The sequence below is a fragment of the Lissotriton helveticus genome, assembly GCF_964261635.1.
Source record: "Lissotriton helveticus chromosome 1_1 unlocalized genomic scaffold, aLisHel1.1 SUPER_1_unloc_13, whole genome shotgun sequence".
NCBI classification, from domain to species: Eukaryota; Metazoa; Chordata; class Amphibia; order Caudata; family Salamandridae; genus Lissotriton; species Lissotriton helveticus.
In genome coordinates, this window is record NW_027611652.1 from 178,371 (window position 1) to 198,296 (window position 19,926).

Below are 19,926 nucleotides of genomic sequence, written 5' to 3' on the forward strand. Positions count from 1 at the left end.
TGTCCCACGCAGGCTCTCACCGTCGGTGCAGTCGGCTTCAGGTTTGGAGCAAACAAGCCTTGGTAAGAGCAATCCACGCAGGATCGGAAGATTGCTTCTCACTCGGACCAGGAAGGTCAGAGTCGGGGCTCCTTTTCAGGGGAGCTGGTGTGGATCTGGAGCAACCAGATTCACGAGTCTTCTTCGGTAGTTCGTCGGCACAGGGACCACAAGCCAGCTGGCAAGTGACCGGGCCAACGCGTTGAGCCAAATCGTGCCAAAGGGCCCCACGCAGCACTCGTCGAGTGTGGAGGGCTGAACTTCGGCTCAGGAGTAGCTCAGGGTGGGGGCTTCTCAAACCCCGGTGTACAGCTTCGAGGGTCACTCGTGGGCTGCACGGTCAGCGTCTCGTGGTCACTTCAAGATGGCGTGCCCCACGCTTCCGGTCGCCTCCACGGGTCTCAGCTTTGCATGGACTGTGGATCGGGCTGTTAGAAGCTGGGCAGGCTTGATCTCGTCGATCTCAGTCGCTCGAGTTCCGGCGGGAACTGCAACTAAGTAGACGTCGAGGGCTGGATGGTGCCTGCTGCTGCAGGGTGGTCACTCCTTGACCACAAGGGAGATTCTTCGGGCTTCCACGTTGAGATGGAGGGCGAAGGGTCCAGAATATCGTTTCAAATGTTTCTTCCAGGAAATCTGATGTGCATTGGCACTGCTCCCACTCTTATTCGAATCTGGTGGGCGTGATTACCTGCTAGGTCCCCTCCTATGGGTGGGACCCAGGAAGTGGGTGGATACACCCCCTTCCTTTGATCCAGGCCGCCCTGGCACGAGGGCTGGAGTGCCCCAGAACCGGTTTGGCCGGATTATGCAAGGGGCAGCCTTGTGCGCCCCAGGCAGTGTCTGGTTTCTTTCAAACCTCCCTGCTACAATACACTATCTCCTGTCTGGAGGGCGGTGACACCCTCCTGTGACAGGAAACCCTTTGTCCAGGACCCCCTTGACTGGGTTTCGGTCAGCTCCAGGGGTCCAGACATTTGTCTGTGGCAGAGGCATCCATTTTGTGGATCTTAAGGCCTTTGGAGAAATCAACCGCATTAAAGTGAAGTAACATGTCTTACCCCTCTAGAGGGGTGGAATGCCATCCCCGTCGCCAGAACTGGCGAGGGGATGGTATTCCAAAGCGTATGACACCTTACACGACATGTTTTGATAAAGCCAAACCAGAGTTGCTAAATAACCGCGAGGATTATAAGGCACTTAATAGTATATGGTATGGCATTATCCTGAAACAGCTTAGGGATTTGTTCCCGACGGCTGCAGACAGGCTCAGCTCATGCTAGAGCTCCATCTCACATAAAAACCATGCACCCAGCCTCCAGGATTGGTGAGGCCTGTCTATAGGAGTGGCTCACAGGTTTACATGTGTCCAGATATAGGTTTAGACATAGGTATACTATATCTAAGCAAGGGGTGTGTACACCACCTTACCCCAGCTGAGTGATCAGCCAGTTGTGTCAATTTAAGAACCAGCCAGGGGTGGCAAAAGGTATGCTGCAGCCCCTGGTAGGCCTTAGTGGCTCCTGTGCCCTGTGCACCTATAGTGCATTCTACAGGGGCTGACAAGGAGTCCATTTCCAATTGGTATGTACCTAGGGTACATGGAATCCATTTTACAGAGAGAGCAGATGGCCTGGGGCCCTGATTAGCAGGGAACCAGGTCAACTAAGTCAAAAAACCAGCTAAACACAGGCAAAAAATCTGGGGTAACCATAGTCAGGTAGCCACCTTCCTACAAATAGTTACTGAGAAATGTTCTGCCCAGCAAGGTCTTTGATATTATGATATATTGAAGGGTTAAAGAAAAGTCTTTTGGACTGGCTTTGAAATAACAATCCTGGCTGGCCACAGGCTCTGGGCATTGTGCCAAGACCAAACCATACACTACAACAGTTTTCTGTGAGTATGACCGGAACTAGTTAAAAAAAAACAAATTATTCTTCGCAGCGCAGAATGGAAAGGAGTGCAAATACTTAACGAAGAGGTGTTATTTTGTGTATATACATTTTAATAAGTTTTGGTGCAACGGTTTGTTTCCTAACATTTTCATTTTCAGATGCAAGAACGTCGGTGAAAAGATGTTTGTTCCTGGTACGTGTCTGATTTATGTCTGGTCTTGTTTCATGGTACGTCTCTTGTCAATGGACATTGTAAGGGCCAGATTGATGGCTTCCACAGGTTCCCCACCCCAATCTCCCAGCGTGATTTACAACAGGAGACATTTGCTGTTTTAAAGAACAAAAAATTGCATTATATTGCGCAAATAGCTACTTAATTAAAAAGCACCACCCCGATAGTGAAAGTGCTGCCTGGGGGGGGCACATACCTGCCGGTCTTATCTGGGCCCCTGAATAGCAGAAGGGTGCTGTTTACTCTGACGACTAAGTGCTGGAATAAGAGAGAAGTTAAGATATGGAGGCAAACATTTGCTTAAAGGTCAAGTTACATTATTGAAGGGAGGTAGCTAGAGTGCCCTGCACAGCGTCACTTTCAGGATAATAGTAAAGCAAAAGTATTAAAGGAATTTAAATGCCCAGGATCACACAATTAGGTCAGGTTAGGTAGCTGGCTTGTTTTCCCCATATCTCACTCCAAAGACCGCCGCCTAACATACAACGCCGCCATCCTCACAAGCACATATAAGAATAGCACTAGGTGTGGTGAGTTCTTGAAGGGTTTTGCCTAATTAAATGGCACAAGGAGAAGTACTATTTTATGTGTGTATTTAAAAGAAAGAATGTGTATGTATGTTAATGTTTTTCATTTTCTTGGATTTTTAGGCTTGCAGAAGATACCATTCTAAAGGGCTTAGATTGTGAGAGGAATGTGCAAAAATGCATTCTAATGCAGTGTATTCACCAGCGACTACAAAGGATGGATAATATGTAGTAATTTTATATTTATATACTGTGGTTTAGTAATAAGAATATGAGCATAAGAAAAATACAGAAGGACAGTGTGCATTGAATAACTGTGCTTCGTATTGTAATGTTTTAAGGATACAATGTGGACAGATTTAATATGTCTTTTAGTATAGAGGTGCAGTCTTTAGGGGTGATTGCAAATAGGTTTGAAGGTATAATGGATTGGCACAGGTTGATTCCCAAATGTGTTACTGTGACAGACCTTCAACAGTGTTTGCTGTTGGGACAAGCTCTAGTACAATGTTTTCATTCTTCTTTTGCAGAAAATGGATTTTTTTTAAAAGTCTTTTACAGGGATGACAATATAATTTTTAGGTTCTTTCCTTCATTGCCCTACAGAGTGTAATAGGTTTCCTGTTTTTGAAATGTTTGCATGCATGTGCTTAATGATAAACCTTTTCACCCTCTCATATCTGGTTGGAAAGCTCCGCTGGTGCAAATGTGTTCCATAATTCTGGCAATTTGCCCACACATTGCACCACTACTGATTTCTCACCTAGCAATGGGTCATAGAGAGGTAGTGTTTAGTAAATAATAGTCCAAGTGTGCTAGCCAAAGATAAGTATGCAAATGTTCGACATGATTTAAGAGACACCTGTCCCCAATGGAGATCTAGTTGTTCTTGGTTCATGCATCAGCAATAACACAGGCTCACTGCAAAATAATTACACAGTGGGCACGGCTACAAACGTACTGGAAGGGGACGAGATTAACAACATGAAGGAGGAATAGTGGACATTTACACGGACAGCCAATATGTTTTTGGAGTGGCCCCTGATCTTGGCCCACTGTGGGCTATGAGGGGATTCCTTACCTCAGCCGGACAACAAATACAGCATGCAGCATTAATAGCACAGCTATTGCAAGCCCTGTTGCTACCAAAGAGAGTTGCAATTGTAGAATGTGCTGCACACACCTCCTCCAAGGACTAGGTATCACGAGGTAAAGCCTTGATTGATGCAGAAGTAAAAAAGGAATAGCATTAACTGATTGTGAGAACATGATGGTTCAAATTGCTTCTACTCAACAGGATGTCATGAGATCAAGATAAAGGATGATGATATGTACTGTGACACAAAGTATATTACACAAAGGGCGGGTCATGAGATCAAGATAAAGGATGATGATATGTACTATGACACAAAGTATATTACACAAAGGGCGGGTCATGAGATCAAGATAAAGGATGACGAAATGTACTATGACCCAAAGTATATTACACAAAGGGCGGGTCATGAGATCAAGATAAAGGATGACGAAATGTACTATGACCCAAAGTATATTACACAAAGGGCGGGTCATGAGCTCAAGATAAAGGATGATGATTATATGTACTATGACCCAAAGTATATTACACAAAGGGCAGGTCATGAGATCAAGATAAAGGATGACGAAATGTACTATGACCCAAAGTATATTACACAAAGGGCGGGTCATGAGCTCAAGATAAAGGATGACGAAATGTACTGTGACACAAAGTATATTACACAAAGGGCAGGTCATGAGATCAAGATAAAGGATGATGATATGTACTGTGACACAAAGTATATTACACAAAGGGCGGGTCATGAGATCAAGATAAAGGATGACGAAATGTACTATGACCCAAAGTATATTACACAAAGGGCGGGTCATGAGATCAAGATAAAGGATGACGAAATGTACTATGACCCAAAGTATATTACACAAAGGGCGGGTCATGAGCTCAAGATAAAGGATGATGATTATATGTACTATGACCCAAAGTATATTACACAAAGGGCGGGTCATGAGATCAAGATAAAGGATGACGAAATGTACTATGACCCAAAGTATATTACACAAAGGGCGGGTCATGAGCTCAAGATAAAGGATGATGATTATATGTACTATGACCCAAAGTATATAACACAAAGGGCGGCTCATGAGATCAAGATAAAGGATGATGAAATGTACTATGACCCAAAGTATATTACACAAAGGGCGGCTCATGAGATCAAGATAAAGGATGACGATATGTACTATGACCCAAAGTATATTACACAAAGGGCGGGTCATGAGATGAAGATAAAGGATGATGATGATATGCACTATGACCCAAAGTATATTACACAAAGGGCGGCTCATGAGATCAAGATAAAGGATGATGATGATATGTACTATGACCCAAAGTATATTACACAAAGGGCGGGTCATGAGATCAAGATAAAGGATGATGATGATATGCACTATGACACAAAGTATATTACATAAAGGGCGGCTCGGCTCATGAGATGAAGATAAAGGATGATGATGATATGTACTATGACCCAAAGTATATTACACAAAGGGCGGCTCATGAGATCAAGATAAAGGATGACGATATGTACTATGACCCAAAGTATATTACACAAAGGGCGGGTCATGAGATGAAGATAAAGGATGATGATGATATGCACTATGACCCAAAGTATATTACACAAAGGGCGGGTCATGAGATCAAGATAAAGGATGATGATGATATGCACTATGACCCAAAGTATATTACACAAAGGGCGGGTCATGAGATCAAGATAAAGGATGATGATGATATGCACTATGACACAAAGTATATTACACAAATGGCGGGTCATGAGCTCAAGATAAAGGATGATGATGATATGCACTATGACCCAAAGTATATTACACAAAGGGCGGCTCATGAGATCAAGATAAAGGATGACGATATATACTATGACCCAAAGTATATTACACAAAGGGCGGGTCATGAGCTCAAGATAAAGGATGATGACATGTACTATAACCCAAAGTATATTACACAAAGGGCGGCTCATGAGATCAAGATAAAGGATGATGACATGTACTATGACCCAAAGTATATTACACAAAGGGCGGCTCATGAGCTCAAGATAAAGGATGATGAAATGTACTATGACCCAAAGTATATTACACAAAGGGCGGGTCATGAGATCAAGATAAAGGATGATGACATGTACTGTGACCCAAAGTATATTACACAAAGGGCGGGTCATGAGATCAAGATAAAGGATGATGACGATATGTACTATGACCCAAAGTATATTACACAAAGGGCGGCTCATGAGCTCAAGATAAAGGATGACGATATGCACTATGACCCAAAGTATATTACACAAAGGGCGGCTCATGAGATCAAGATAAAGGATGACGATATGCACTATGACCCAAAGTATATTACACAAAGGGCGGCTCATGAGATCAAGATAAAGGATGATGATATGTACTATGACCCAAAGTATATTACACAAAGGCGGGTCATGAGATCAAGATAAAGGATGACGATATATACTATGACCCAAAGTATATTACACAAAGGGCGGGTCATGAGATCAAGATAAAGGATGACGATATGTACTATGACCCAAAGTATATTACACAAAGGGCGGGTCATGAGATCAAGATAAAGGATGATGATGATATGTACTATGACCCGAAGTATATTACACAAAGGGCGGCTCATGAGATCAAGATAAAGGATGGCGGTATGTACTATGACCCAAAGTATATTACACAAAGGGCGGGTCATGAGATCAAGATAAAGGATGATATGTACTATGACACAAAGTATATTACACAAAGGGCGGCTCATGAGCTCAAGATAAAGGATGATATGTACTATGACACAAAGTATATTACACAAAGGGCGGGTCATGAGATCAAGATAAAGGATGATATGTACTATGACACAAAGTATATTACACAAAGGGCGGGTCATGAGATCAAGATAAAGGATGATGGTATGTACTATGACCCAAAGTATATTACACAAAGGGCGGCTCATGAGCTCAAGATAAAGGATGATGATGATATGTACTAAGACCCAAAGTATATTACACAAAGGGCGGGTCATGAGATCAAGATAAAGGATGACGATATGTACTATGACCCAAAGTATATTACACAAAGGGCGGGTCATGAGATCAAGATAAAGGATGATGATGATATGTACTATGACCCAAAGTATATTACACAAAGGGCGGCTCATGAGATCAAGATAAAGGATGGCGGTATGTACTATGACCCAAAGTATATTACACAAAGGGCGGGTCATGAGATCAAGATAAAGGATGATATGTACTATGACACAAAGTATATTACACAAAGGGCGGGTCATGAGATCAAGATAAAGGATGATATGTACTATGACACAAAGTATATTACACTAAGGGCGGCTCATGAGATCAAGATAAAGGATGATGGTATGTACTATGACCCAAAGTATATTACACAAAGGGCGGGTCATGAGATCAAGATAAAGGATGATAAGTACTATGACACAAAGTATATTACACAAAGGGCGGGTCATGAGATCAAGATAAAGGATGATGGTATGTACTATGACCCAAAGTATATTACACAAAGGGCGGCTCATGAGCTCAAGATAAAGGATGATGATGATATGTACTAAGACCCAAAGTATATTACACAAAGGGCGGGTCATGAGATCAAGATAAACTTGTAAACTTGTAAACTTGCCGATTTGTAGAGCGCAAATTGTTGCCCGGAGGCGTCCAAGCGCTAAGATAACCAGAGCCTACTGAAGGCATGGGGGGAAGGCAGGCAGTTAGTAAACAGATGCAAACAAAAAGGTCTTTAATTGCTTGCGGAATTCAGTGAGGTTAGGGTTCGCTCTAAGATGGAGTGGCAGGGTGTTCCAGGTCTTGGACGCATTGTATGTAAATGTCCTTCCGCCAGATCTGGATCTTTTTATTCTTGGCACCACTGCCGAGAAGGTCTGGCTAGAGCGAAGACTTCGGTTTGGGGTGTAATGGGTAACCAGGTCGCGAATGATGCTGGGTCCTGTGTCCCAGAAGGCTTGGTGGGCTATACATAGTGTCTTGAACAGAACTCTCTGCCGGATCGGGAGCCAATGCAGGCTAATCAGTCCGGCCCTCACTGAGTGTCTGCGGGGAATTTTGAGCAACAGGCGTGCTGTGCAGTTCTGTACAATCTGCAACCTGCGTAGGGTGTATTCTGGTGCGCCGAGATAGAGTGCATTATTAAAATCAAGGCGTGATTGAATAAGACCTTGAATAGCTACCTTTTTGGCTTCCATGGGAAGGAGGGGAAATATTTTATTTAGCACCCTCATGATGCCAAAACAGGTGGCTGAAAGTTTTGTGGCTTGGACATTGAAAGATAGCGAATTGTCCAGCCACACTCCGAGGCTTTTGATATTGTTTTTAGGGGTTGGAGGAGGGCCTAGACATGGGGGCCACAGAGAGGGAGAAAGGGACAGATCTGATGGGCCTAGGAGCATCAGCTCTGTTTTGTCCCCGTTCAGCTTCAGGGATGATGACGACATCCAGTTCCTCACCTCCTCAAGGCATTCTCTAAGCCCGCCTGGCGAAGTTCGATTTGCCTCCTGTGCCAGTGAGACCACCAGCTGCGTGTCGTCCGCATAGGAGATGATCTTAACTCCAAATGGGCGGACGACATCGGCCAGGGGTCTCATGTACAGATTAAAAAGCGCAGGGCTTAGGGAGGAGCCCTGAGGAACACCACACTTTAGGGGTCTGCTGGAGGACATGGAATCGCCATCAAAGACCCTGAAGGATCTATTCTCCAAAAAAGATTTAAACCAAGCCCAGGCATTATCTTTGATCCCCACATCCATAAAGGATGATGATATGTACTATGACCCAAAGTATATTACACAAAGGGCGGCTCATGAGATCAAGATAAAGGATGACGATATATACTATGACCCAAAGTATATTACACAAAGGGCGGCTCATGAGATCAAGATAAAGGATGATGACATGTACTGTGACCCAAAGTATATTACACAAAGGGCGGGTCATGAGAGAAAGAACGGAGTGTTGCAAAATAAGATAGGGAAGATTTGTGCATCCACTGAACTGACTTGGATTGATGCACTACCACTTGCTCGGTTGCCAATGAGGAGCACCTCAGACAGAGTGACAAAGCTCAGCCCACATGAAATAGTGTTTGCATGGCCAAAGAACATTCCAGGCCACATGTCTATGTTGTGAGTATGCTCTCTCATGTCAGCCTTGCGCCGCATTTCCCATGCTAATGTGGCACAGTGTATGTTTCACCAATCCTTTTTAATGTGCCTGGTTATTGTTGTATAGCATTTCTTGAATATAATGTGCCCAGATATCGATGTGCATACATAAAAACTGTAAATTCATCATGTTTTAAAAAAGGTGCTTGACAAATGTTTTCAGGACATGGTACAAAGCCCCAACTGTGCAAATAACGTGTATTCAAATACTGAATAGACATGTGTCTCATGAATATTCAGAAGCAGGATACACGTTTAGCATTGGACTTCTGAACACTTGGTAGAAAATGCAAATGCATGAGCTGCCTACACGCGTCAACAGTCAAGCAGCAGACGCGTGTATGCAAACAACCTGTCATCATGAATGAGAGGGTATTTAACCCTTTCGCCGCGACGGCTATTCCGCCGCAGCGCTAGAGTGCGGGGGGGGGCCGCGTGGCGGTCCCACGCTTGTGACGGAACCGCTCCGTCACGGCCCTCGGGTGGGCTGCACTAGTGACGGAACCGTTCCGTCATGGCCCGCCCGCTCAATGGAACGCGCCGCACAGGCACGAAATCAGAGGCGCGCAGGCCGTGACGGAACATCTCTGTCACCAGCACAGCCCACCCGAGGGGCGTGACGGAGCGGTTCCGTCACTAGCGTGGAACGAGTTAAACTGCTCCCATTCACGCTCGAGTGCTTGGTCTCGTTGCTCTGACACTGACCAGGCTCCAGCTCCTCTCTCTGGACTGACCTCAGGGACTCCCTGGCTCCTGGGACTCGTCGGATGTCTCCGCTCGGGTTTCCTCTTTCTCCAGTTCCCCGGCAGCTACGGCAAATCCTGAAAAAGACGGGCAGTGCAAAATTAAACAAGGTATTCAAAAGACTAAAAAGACACCAGTGAGTCTAAATAATCTTTTAATGAAAAGCAAGCATTCCTTCAGCCTTACAAGGAGTGAAGAACTCTTAACCAGTGACTTATTAGAATTTGCGACGGATCGAGTTCAGATGCATTACGGATAGAATTACCGTATTTCTTGGTGTTGATGGACATTTGAACTCAAAGACAGAAACATTTATTATTTACCACTTGGCAGCAGATTTTGTCGAACCATATGAGAATTAAGGATTCAGGGCCATATGTATGAAGGTACCAATTAGCGATTTTGTAATAGCGATTTTTAAGAAATCGCTATTTCAGAATCGCTAATTGCTATGTATCAAGAAAATCGCAATTTTTTAGCGATTTCTTGATATTCCTTAATTGCGATTTCGCAATTAAGGAATACTTTCCCATTCATTTCTATGGGCCAGGAGGCCCATAGGAATGAATGGGAAATTTGCGATTCGCAATTTGCTAATCTCAAATTGAGAATATTTTCAAGGGTGCAGGGGTGTCCAAAGGACACCCTGTTGCACCCCTGAAATATGCATGGGTGCACATGCGGCGCACATACATGCCCTAAGGGCATGTATGTGTGTCACATGGCACTTTGAAAAATGCATAAATATGCATTTTTCAAGGAATTCGCAACTTACCACCAACTATAAGTTGGTGGTAATTTGCGATTCCTTAAGGCCAATTTGCTACTTTTTTTGGCTTCTTACATTGCATTTAAGGAATCGCAAAATTTGCGATTCCTTAAATGCAATCGCAAAATAAGGAATCGCAAATTTAGCAATTCCTTATTTTGCAAGCAGATTTCCTTGATACATACCATTAGGCCAAATTGCATTCGCAAACGCCGAAATTCGGCGAATTTCGGCGTTTGCAAAGTCAATTTCCTTGATACATATGGCCCTCAATGTTTTATTTTGAGGAGTAAGCAAAGATTATCAATCTCTAACAAAATAATGTAACTGGCGCATTAATGTCAAAGTAATATTTTGTCTTGTTATTTGGTGACAATTAATGCTGTTTACCTAAAGCAAGAAGACTCACTATCTTGAACCTAGGCACTTCAACAGAGGAACCCAGGTATTACTACTAGTAAAGTATTGTGTATAATAATGAATGAACCAGTAATTGGGTGGTAATGAATGTATTGTTATTTGCAGATTGCTGATCTGGTATCTAGGGTCAAAAGCATTCAGTAGTCCCGTGCACAGCCTAAGAAGTAATTAGGTAAGATTTGAATATTAGTTATTGTCAGGACAAATACTAGTGACAAAAGATAAGAGATTTATACATATTCTGTTGTTTTTATATATTCTGATATTAGGAATCTATTGGAAGGTTCAAAAGTCCTTGAAAGTCCTGAGATATACCAGAATCCAATATCCAGTATTCGGTAAACCTGTCGAATCCCTGCCCATAACGAAGACCTCTGGATTCTTCGTCTTCTCTTGTCTCTCTTGTCATCCCAACCCCTTTCCCCCCGGAGACTTTCAGAGTGACGACAAGTTATATATCTTGTTGTCACCCTGCCATTTTTAGAAGGACCAGGGACTTGTCATCCTCAAGGTGAAACAATCTGGAGCGCAGGTGAGTGCCTTGTAACAGTCTATTGTCCCTCTGTCCTTACCTAATTATCTGCTTCTTCAATACTGCAAAAGACTAAGATCGTCAGGTGCTGTGGGCCGCCCTTCCTGAAGCAGAGACACCAGCAGCCCATGGCCTCCAGCCGGGGCATTGGGTTTGGATAAAAGCCCACACCAGACGGCACTGTCTCCAACATCGGGTAAAGGGGCCATATCCGAGCCTTTGACAACAGCAACAGCAGTCAAGTATGAGGGCCTGGCTTCCTGGATCAATGGCTCTCATACCAATAAAGCAGTGAGTCCGCTGCCACCACAGGAGCCTCCAGTGCCTTCCCCTGCGTCACATCAAGTACAACATCATTACAACACGTGTCCCATGAAAGGCACCAAGTGATAAAGGTATCCGAGCTCATCCTGAAGGGTTGCACGTGCTGCACACAGCAGAGAAAGTAAAAGTGTGTAAGCGGGCCCCAACGATACATCAACAAAATACATCTGGAACATCAACGTCCCAACCCCTCAGTCTACAAGCTGTGACAACGAGACATCCTTACCTTCCTCATCACTTTGTTTTCTTCATATTGAAAGTGCCTAAGTAATAGAAGTGCTTGCTAACCTCTCGAATTACTCGAAGACAGGCACCAACGGTTACTTTTCTGTTTACAGGTATCATAACTGAGGCTCTGCATTATTCCTCAGCAGACTTTTGAAAGGAGTGAAAGTGCAACAGAAGATAAGACATTCTTCCAAAAAGGCACACTAGCCACATGTACGGATGTATGTCGTTACAACTAATGCTTTTACAACGCATGCCTTTACGATGCAACTTTTACAACGCAAGTCGTTACAACGGCGTGCGTTGGGGGGGGCACTGGATAGTGAATAGTTTAATTTACTATTCCCCGTGGATAGTAGGGAAGGTGTTGGATAGTAAATTAAAACTATTCCTTATCCTAGAGCGCCCCCCAGCGCAAGTCGTTGTAATGACTTGCGTTGTCATAGTTGCGTCGTAAAGGTACTGTGTTGTAAAAGTTGCGTTGTAAATGCTGTTCCCCCACATGTACCAATGACTGGAACAATGCCTCACAACTTTCAGAACTTGTATGCCTTGCCTATGAACCACCGAACTGTGAGGTTTACTCTTGAACAAGGGCTTTTTTAAAGATTGTTTTCGGTTTAGATGCGTTATTCACATTTTCAAAACGGAATGCTTCTCTTCTCCCTGCTTCTAAACAATCCCTTATCTGTCAGCGATTAGTGCTGCTTCACATACCAGTAACTTGGGGCTCCAATTTCTGTGGAAAGCTGGATAACACTTCCAGCACCATCCCCCTACCTTCTTTCCTTCTAAGTTCCCTAGGAAAAACATGTACAGCCCAATTTCTAATTAATGATTGTTCGCCTCAAATTCTGATATATTAATTATCTGACAAGTGTTTCATCTATTTTCAGTTGAGACCTGTTTTCTTTTCAGTCACCCTCCTCTGCCCCCTAAAACTGTCCTCTTTGTATCGAGTTGTGTGTAGGTTTATGATTAGAACGCTAGTGCACACCCTTGTATTGGAGTTTAAAGGTCTTTGAGAGATAACTGTGTGGCGTTTCTACAGTAGCAATATCTTGCAACGTTGTAATTTGTAACTATGCTATGAAACAATGCTTGTCCTCATGTAAAGAGCTCTGATACCTCCGGGTCTAGCCAGAGCTATATAAAACTTTTCAAATAAAAATAAAATAAATAAATAAATGAGAGAATATGGCCATGAGTGCTACTAGCAACATTATCCCCCATTGCTGCCGTTATAATGGCTACGCTCTTTATAGTGTATTGTGCTCACAGTGCTATACATAGCACTGGCCCTGAGATACTGCTTAAATCAATCAATCAGGCGTTTGTTAAGTGCGACTACTCACCCATGAGGGTCTCAAGACCCGGGGGTTCAGGTTCCAGTCCATCAAGGAGGAAGTCTGTCAAAGAGGCAGGTTTTGAGGTTTCTCGCGAAGATGGGGAGCGATAATGTCTGTCTGTGATGGAGCGGAAGGGCGTTCCAGGCTCTGTTCGCGAGGAAGGAGAAGGAGAGGCCTCCCGATCAGGTCTTTCTGGTGCGGGGACCACGGCGTAGGAGAGCTGGGCTGATCGTAGGGTCCTTTGGGGTGCGTGGAATTTGAGTCGGCTGTTCAGATATGCTGGTCCGGTGCCGTGGAGGGCCTTGTGTGCATGGGTGAGAATCTTGAAGGTGATTCTAGCCTCGATGGGGAGCCAATGGAGTGTGCGCAGGTGCTGGGAGATGTGGTGGTGTCTTGGCAGGTTGAGGACCAGTCTGACACAGAGGTATTGTACCAAAATGAATAAATAGCCATTGATAAATATGGGGCAGGGGGACAGTTGGCAGGGCAAGAAAGAAATAAGAGAGCAATAACGCAGAGAACAAATATTTCAAAAGGTAAATTTCTGATATATGAATTTAATGTGATGCATTGTTAGGTCTGCACATATCCCCAACATCTATTGGTGAGCAAGTCGGAGAAAAATAGAACTTTTAAAATGTATGGATATGCCTGAATATGCCATCATCAGTGTTTATCAAAAGGACAGGAATGTGGAAGCTAACTTTAGATAACAATTGTGGCATCCATTTTGTAGTTTTTTGACATTGTGATAATTCAATGATGAGAATTATATACATATATAATAATTGCTTGATATCATGTGATAGCCTTAAATAAGACTTAGAACTTTGCTTTTAGTAAGCTGCCTGTAACGCAACACATTGCAAGGCTGGCACAAAGAGTACATTTCCATGTTATTACATTTCTGCCTGCTTGCATTAGCAACAGGCCCTGTAGGCCTCAAAAGTGTATTCAGCCACATCAGCCAATGAAGACCATTGTGACTGCATTTGGGGGTAAACGTAATAGTTAACTGTCTGGCTTTAGATACAGGGGACTTGTCACGTGCATATAGGGTGATTTCCAACGTATTTTTGTGTATCGATGTACTGTAAGTTTTCGAGCATTAAATGGTTCTTCACCTCCTGCCGGGACATGAGGGCCTAGACATAACCTGGTAGGCAGACAAATTATAATGAAATGTTGTGGTCTGTGTCTATAAAGGCTGGTGTTTTACTTCTGCTATTCGAGCCCCCATCTGAGGCTCCCGTGCATGCTGATTACATTCTCTTTATTTTACTCAGGTGGTTGTGACGGAGTTATGATTTTGGGTGGTACAGATCTTTTCCACAAATCCTATTGGACCTCTTGGCGGCACTTGGTATTACACCTCATCCTCATCGGATACCTTCACGAGATCGGCATTCAAGGGCCTGCCTATGATAGATCTGCTCCTTCCTGACAAAAATAACTCAGACAGTCAACCTGACGTCATAGTCCTTGGAAACCGGAAATCCCATCTGTGGAGCACCTCAAGTTTCATCTCTCAGCCGGACCCTCTTCAAAACTTGCATAACCCCACTGGCCAATGTCATCCATACCTAATACATCACCATCCTCTTCTACACCGAGAGACATGCAACTAATACTGCCCCTTTCTGAATAAAACCCACAACACAAGGAACACGCTTACCGCCTGCATGACATGTATGAAATCCAACTGTTTTAAACTCAACACTGACAAGACAGATGTGTTGATCTTTGGAAACAACACCTGCCCACAGGACTCCACCTGATGGCCATCCACCCTAGGATCTACTCCCAACCCCAGCTTGCACACCAGTAACCTAGGGATCATTATCGACAAAAGCCTGAACATGTCCGCCCAGGTCAACGTCATCACTGCTTTCACACCCTGAAAATGCTGAAGAAAATCTTCAAATGACTCTCAAGCAACACCAATCGAGCCTTCTCAGGCATTGCCCCAAGAATCTGGAATTCTCCACCGTCTGACATCCGAGTTAACTCTTCGCCTGAATCTTTCAAAAGATACTTGAAAGTGCTACTGGTGAACACATTCTTGCTCTAGCTCCCTTGATATTGTTGTTGCAATGGTTATTATTGTTTATTATTGCCTGCCTTACTAGTTTCTCAGCGGGCAGCTCCTCCATTGGAGGGAAGGAGCGGCACCGCACTTAAATAATCTGGATACTCTCAGGGAGAACTGTCAGGTGCAGGAGCTGGAGGAAGAGCTGACCAGAAGAGCTGAAAACACTCTCCTGGACGCTCCCTCTAGGTACTCTCAGACAGGGGAGGTCAGGTGCAGGAGTCTGAGAGGCCTTTCTTGGGGTCCTGTGATCAGTCAGTGGTGATGGGGCAGTATTACTGGCAGGCACAGTGTTCAGCAGGGACACCAATGATACAGCACTTCAACTGAATGACCAGGCTGCTTCCTTGGAGTAAATGACTCTTGAAGTAGGAAGGCCAAGCAGTCAAGGCATGAGCTGGAACAGGTTAGAAATCAGACACAGCACAACATAGTTTAACATGTCCAACCAGAGCTACAATGTTAAATAGGAATTGGACTTTCACCTAGAGATACAAAAGGAGCAGCTAAAATATACAGAAGATGCTGATACCCTGTTGGGGAGAGATACAAAGCCAAAAACATTTATTATGTTTAGCTGCACGAGTTGAGGTCTCAAATAACATTGAGTTGTTAACCTGTAACCTACATTGTGATGATCAGCTAAACATTTGACCTATGTCCCACATTGTATAGCCATTCTGTCATTTCTTGCTCCTACGTGCTGTTTGCTCACATCCCCTTTCCTTTGCTGGTCACAAGACACACGAGTCTGTGCTGAAGAAGTTCAACCAAACATGATGTTTTTCCAGCTACAAATAGCCTTGTGCGAGTCTGTAAGTAAACCAGACAAATAGTAATTAACGTATGATTATGTACTCAGCTCTCATCCTGCAGTATCCAATATGTGCCTTGTGATAACAGATGAATGTGACTAACGGTATGCTCTTAGGAACGTTCCATGCTTACATGGAACTTTGCAAAGGTCTCTTGCCTTTTGTACCTGCTAATAGATGTATAAATATCTGTGTGACCTGTGCCAGGCAGAGAACTCTGAGCGAAGCCATGCTGGGCGTTCTCTCCACTCGAGTGTGTTTACAATAAATGCGGTTGTAATTCCTCGCTCTGTGGTAGAGTCTTATCTGTTTTTTGAGTTCCTGTATTAGACGGTGGAGGTAGACCAAGTTTTTAGATTTGTTTTTATTTATTGGCGGGTGGTTATACTTAGCGGAGGCACTCTTTTTGCGGCATTTGTTGACCTTAAGTCGGCTTTTGATTTAGTCCCGCGCGCTAAGATGTGGAGTATCTTTGCAGGACAGGGTATGCCGCATGCTGTATTGGCTCTCTTAATCAAACTGCACGAGGCAAATTTTGCCCAAGTCCGTTGGGGCAAGCAAGGAAAAGTAACAGACAGGTTTCCTATTTCTAGGGGGTTCGCCAAGGGTGTACACTGGCACCAACTCTCTTCTCTCTGTACATTAACAAGGTGAGCCAGTATTTTGATAATCATCCAACCGATGCCCCAAGCTGGATGGCAAACTGATCCCTCTGCTAATGTTTGCAGATGATACCTTGTTAATTTCCAAGACTCAGCAAGGCCTTCAGAAGGCCATAGTGCGCTTCGAGGTATTCTGCAAAGATTATGGTCTTACTATTAATGTAAGTAAGACTAAGTTTATGGTGCTTCATAAGCACAGGCATGTAAGAGGGAGGGTGGTCAGGAATGGTGCTTTGTTAGAGCAGGCCCAAGTTTTTTCCTACCTTGCCATAACTCTGGCTTCGAAACTTGATTGGAAACCCCACACCTACCAGCTGGTTACTAAACATGCACAATGTCAGGAACCACACCATTGCATCAGTCCAGCACACTGACTTACATAAATCATTAAGGACACGAGTGATCGTAAAACCCCAGTTAGTCAACCTCTGGTATGATGTAAGGTAGATTTCGCACACACACCTAAGATGGGCGCCGCCGTGGCCACGATGGTTGGAGAGCGCATTACACAATCTAGTGGATCTCAGAAGTGCGCGAGATTCTATCTGCGCACTTCAACTGAAGTTCGTCTGAGGAGACATCGTTAGTTTGAAGCTCCGCGTTTATTTACCTGAACGGGAGTTGTTATATTCATAGAATAGTAACTTTGCAGTTTATAGTTAGTTTGTAGAGAAACGCAGTCAGAGTTATTTAGGATTCAAGCGTCATTTGAAATCCCGACTTCACGAGCATTAGCATATCAGTATTCCGGCTTCAAAGTCAAGGCGCAACATTGCTGAGCAGAGTCTTCCCTTCTGAGCCAAGGAACTGCGAAGTCAGCGACAGTATTATTGCAAGCAGCAGAAGTTAAGAAGCAGACTGTAGACTCGTAACGAGCGGCTGAATCCACGAAGCTGGTACAGTTGTAACTTCGCACAGCAGAAAGCCCTTGAGGCGAAACTGGTACTGTAAAACTACAGCGAGCTTTCTACTTTGACTAGTCTACCCAGTCGTATCCTTACCTGCACTGCGCTTCACCTGTTTCTTCCCTTCCCCTGTCATTCCTACCTTGTTCCTTTTTTGCACGACTTCTTCAAGGATAAGTACTGGCAAGAGATTACGCAATTTTAAATATTTGTGCACCTTCTTGAGAGAACAACCAACTTACTAAGGCAGAGCAGAGGAGACATCAAGGTATTCACCGTGAGGGTTATCTATTTAGAGTATAAGACACCTGAGCGATTCTTTGGTAAACTCCATTTCTCTTTATTATAGAAAGCTGATTTCTCTTCAAGAAACTACTACATACACACACATAGAAGAGGGGCAAATACTTCGAACATAGCTGGTAGGATAATTGCTGATAAAGAGAATAGAACTATAGTGAGTTGTTGGTAGTTTGCCTTTGTTCCTGTTCATCTTTGCATGAGGCATTCATTAAGCAGCAGAAGACCTGATGTAGAACAAACCTCAATACTGCCTGGTGGTAGCTGTGGGCGGAGTGTCTCTTCTCTCTCTCTCCAACTCCCCTTTCCCCCCTATTGGTAACGTAGCTTTCATAACTGCGGCACCGGTGGGCGGGCATTGGGAACAGCGTTGATTCTGCTCCTGCAAAGAACTTGGCATCCTGACACACAACTAGCAGGCGCCCTGATTAAGGAGCTTCACTCCTCATCCACAAAACCTATTGCCCCAGCGCTGGAAATGTATGGTACTAAGATCAGCGCATCCGTTCTTTACGGGGCAGAGTTGTGGGGATTCAGCAATTTAGCATCTCTAACGAGCTCCCAAAATAAGTTCTTGAGGAGTATAACCGGTCTTCCATCATCAACCCCGTTATTGCCCCTCTTTTATGATTTGGGTTGCCAATGATTAGAAGATGTGGCCCGTTTTAGACCAGTGGCATATTGGCGGAGATTGTGGGTAATCCCAGAGCTCTCCCAGTATGCTCGGGCTTTCCTCAAAGTTAGAGATTTTGACAGCGCCCGCAGAATCTCTTGGATGAGTGAGGCAAGCACGGGTTTGAGCCATGGGTTTGAGCTCTTTGTGGGAAAATCCTATTGCTAATCCTTTTCCGCCTAGGATGGTTTTTAGAGAGTTATATTGGTCAATGGTATCATTGAGAAGGTTTAGGATTTACACTAGTCCTTCAGTCTCTGGGGACTACTTGGAGCTAAAACACGAGGCTGCCTACGAGGATTACAGGGATTGTATTACAGTTTCCGGGGACAGGAAAAGGTACCACCAATTTAGGGTGGGTAGGCTTCCTGTAAATTTCTTTACAGCTAAATGGCATGCCAATATTAACCCAAGCAGTCCATTTTGTCCTTCTCAGCCGGAAAGCATAGCACGCATCTTGTTTGTTTGCCCAGAGTATAAGTACCCTAGGCATATGTGGTTGAAGCCTTTGTGTCTGCAGTTGGGCATCACCACAGGCTCCGGGGCACTAAGGATCTTGAAAACTAACTGCTCAGAACCTGTAGCTATTGCGGTCGCCAAATTTTTACATTGGATGTGGGTAATTCATGCGAGTAAATTAAGCCTAAAATAAGAATCTGTTTTCCTTTTTAACAATTTTTATATATCTATTATAGTAAATAATTCATTCTGTGATGCTAAATCTATTGTTGCCCTGGATTTTCTGTCTTAGGCTTTTTATAGTTATGTTTTTAATTGGGCTTTTAAACTAAATTATTTTGTAATGGATGGACTGGCTTATTGACCAAATTTCCTCCTGAGCAACATTGTCATTGACATGAAATCTCGAATATTCATGTTTCCCTTCTTTTTAAAAAAAATATATAATATGTTTGTCTTTTATGATACGCAAATCGAAATAAAGATTTTATGAATGAATGAAAGGACGGTGGTGGTAACCCAACAATGAGAATATTTTCTCTCTAACAGAGTCCCATGTCCAATGTTAACCTCAGGGACAGTGCTTGGGTGTTCTCAGAAGTGTTTAGGACACAGCAGCTCTTCCAACGTTTGTAAACAAAACTAGACAATTGGAAAGTGGAGCCA

At 43.8% G+C, this 19,926-nt stretch overlaps 1 protein-coding gene across 1 annotated transcript in view; it reads right to left on the reverse strand.

Moving 5' to 3' along the window:
- LOC144805519 (uncharacterized) overlaps positions 1–19,926 on the reverse strand; it is a 138,103-nt gene that overhangs the window by 64,494 nt on the left and 53,683 nt on the right. The window contains exon 3 of the mRNA XM_078672057.1: positions 2,366–2,427. Coding sequence (XP_078528183.1) covers positions 2,366–2,427 — 62 coding nt within the window. The remainder of the gene's footprint in view (positions 1–2,365; positions 2,428–19,926) is intronic.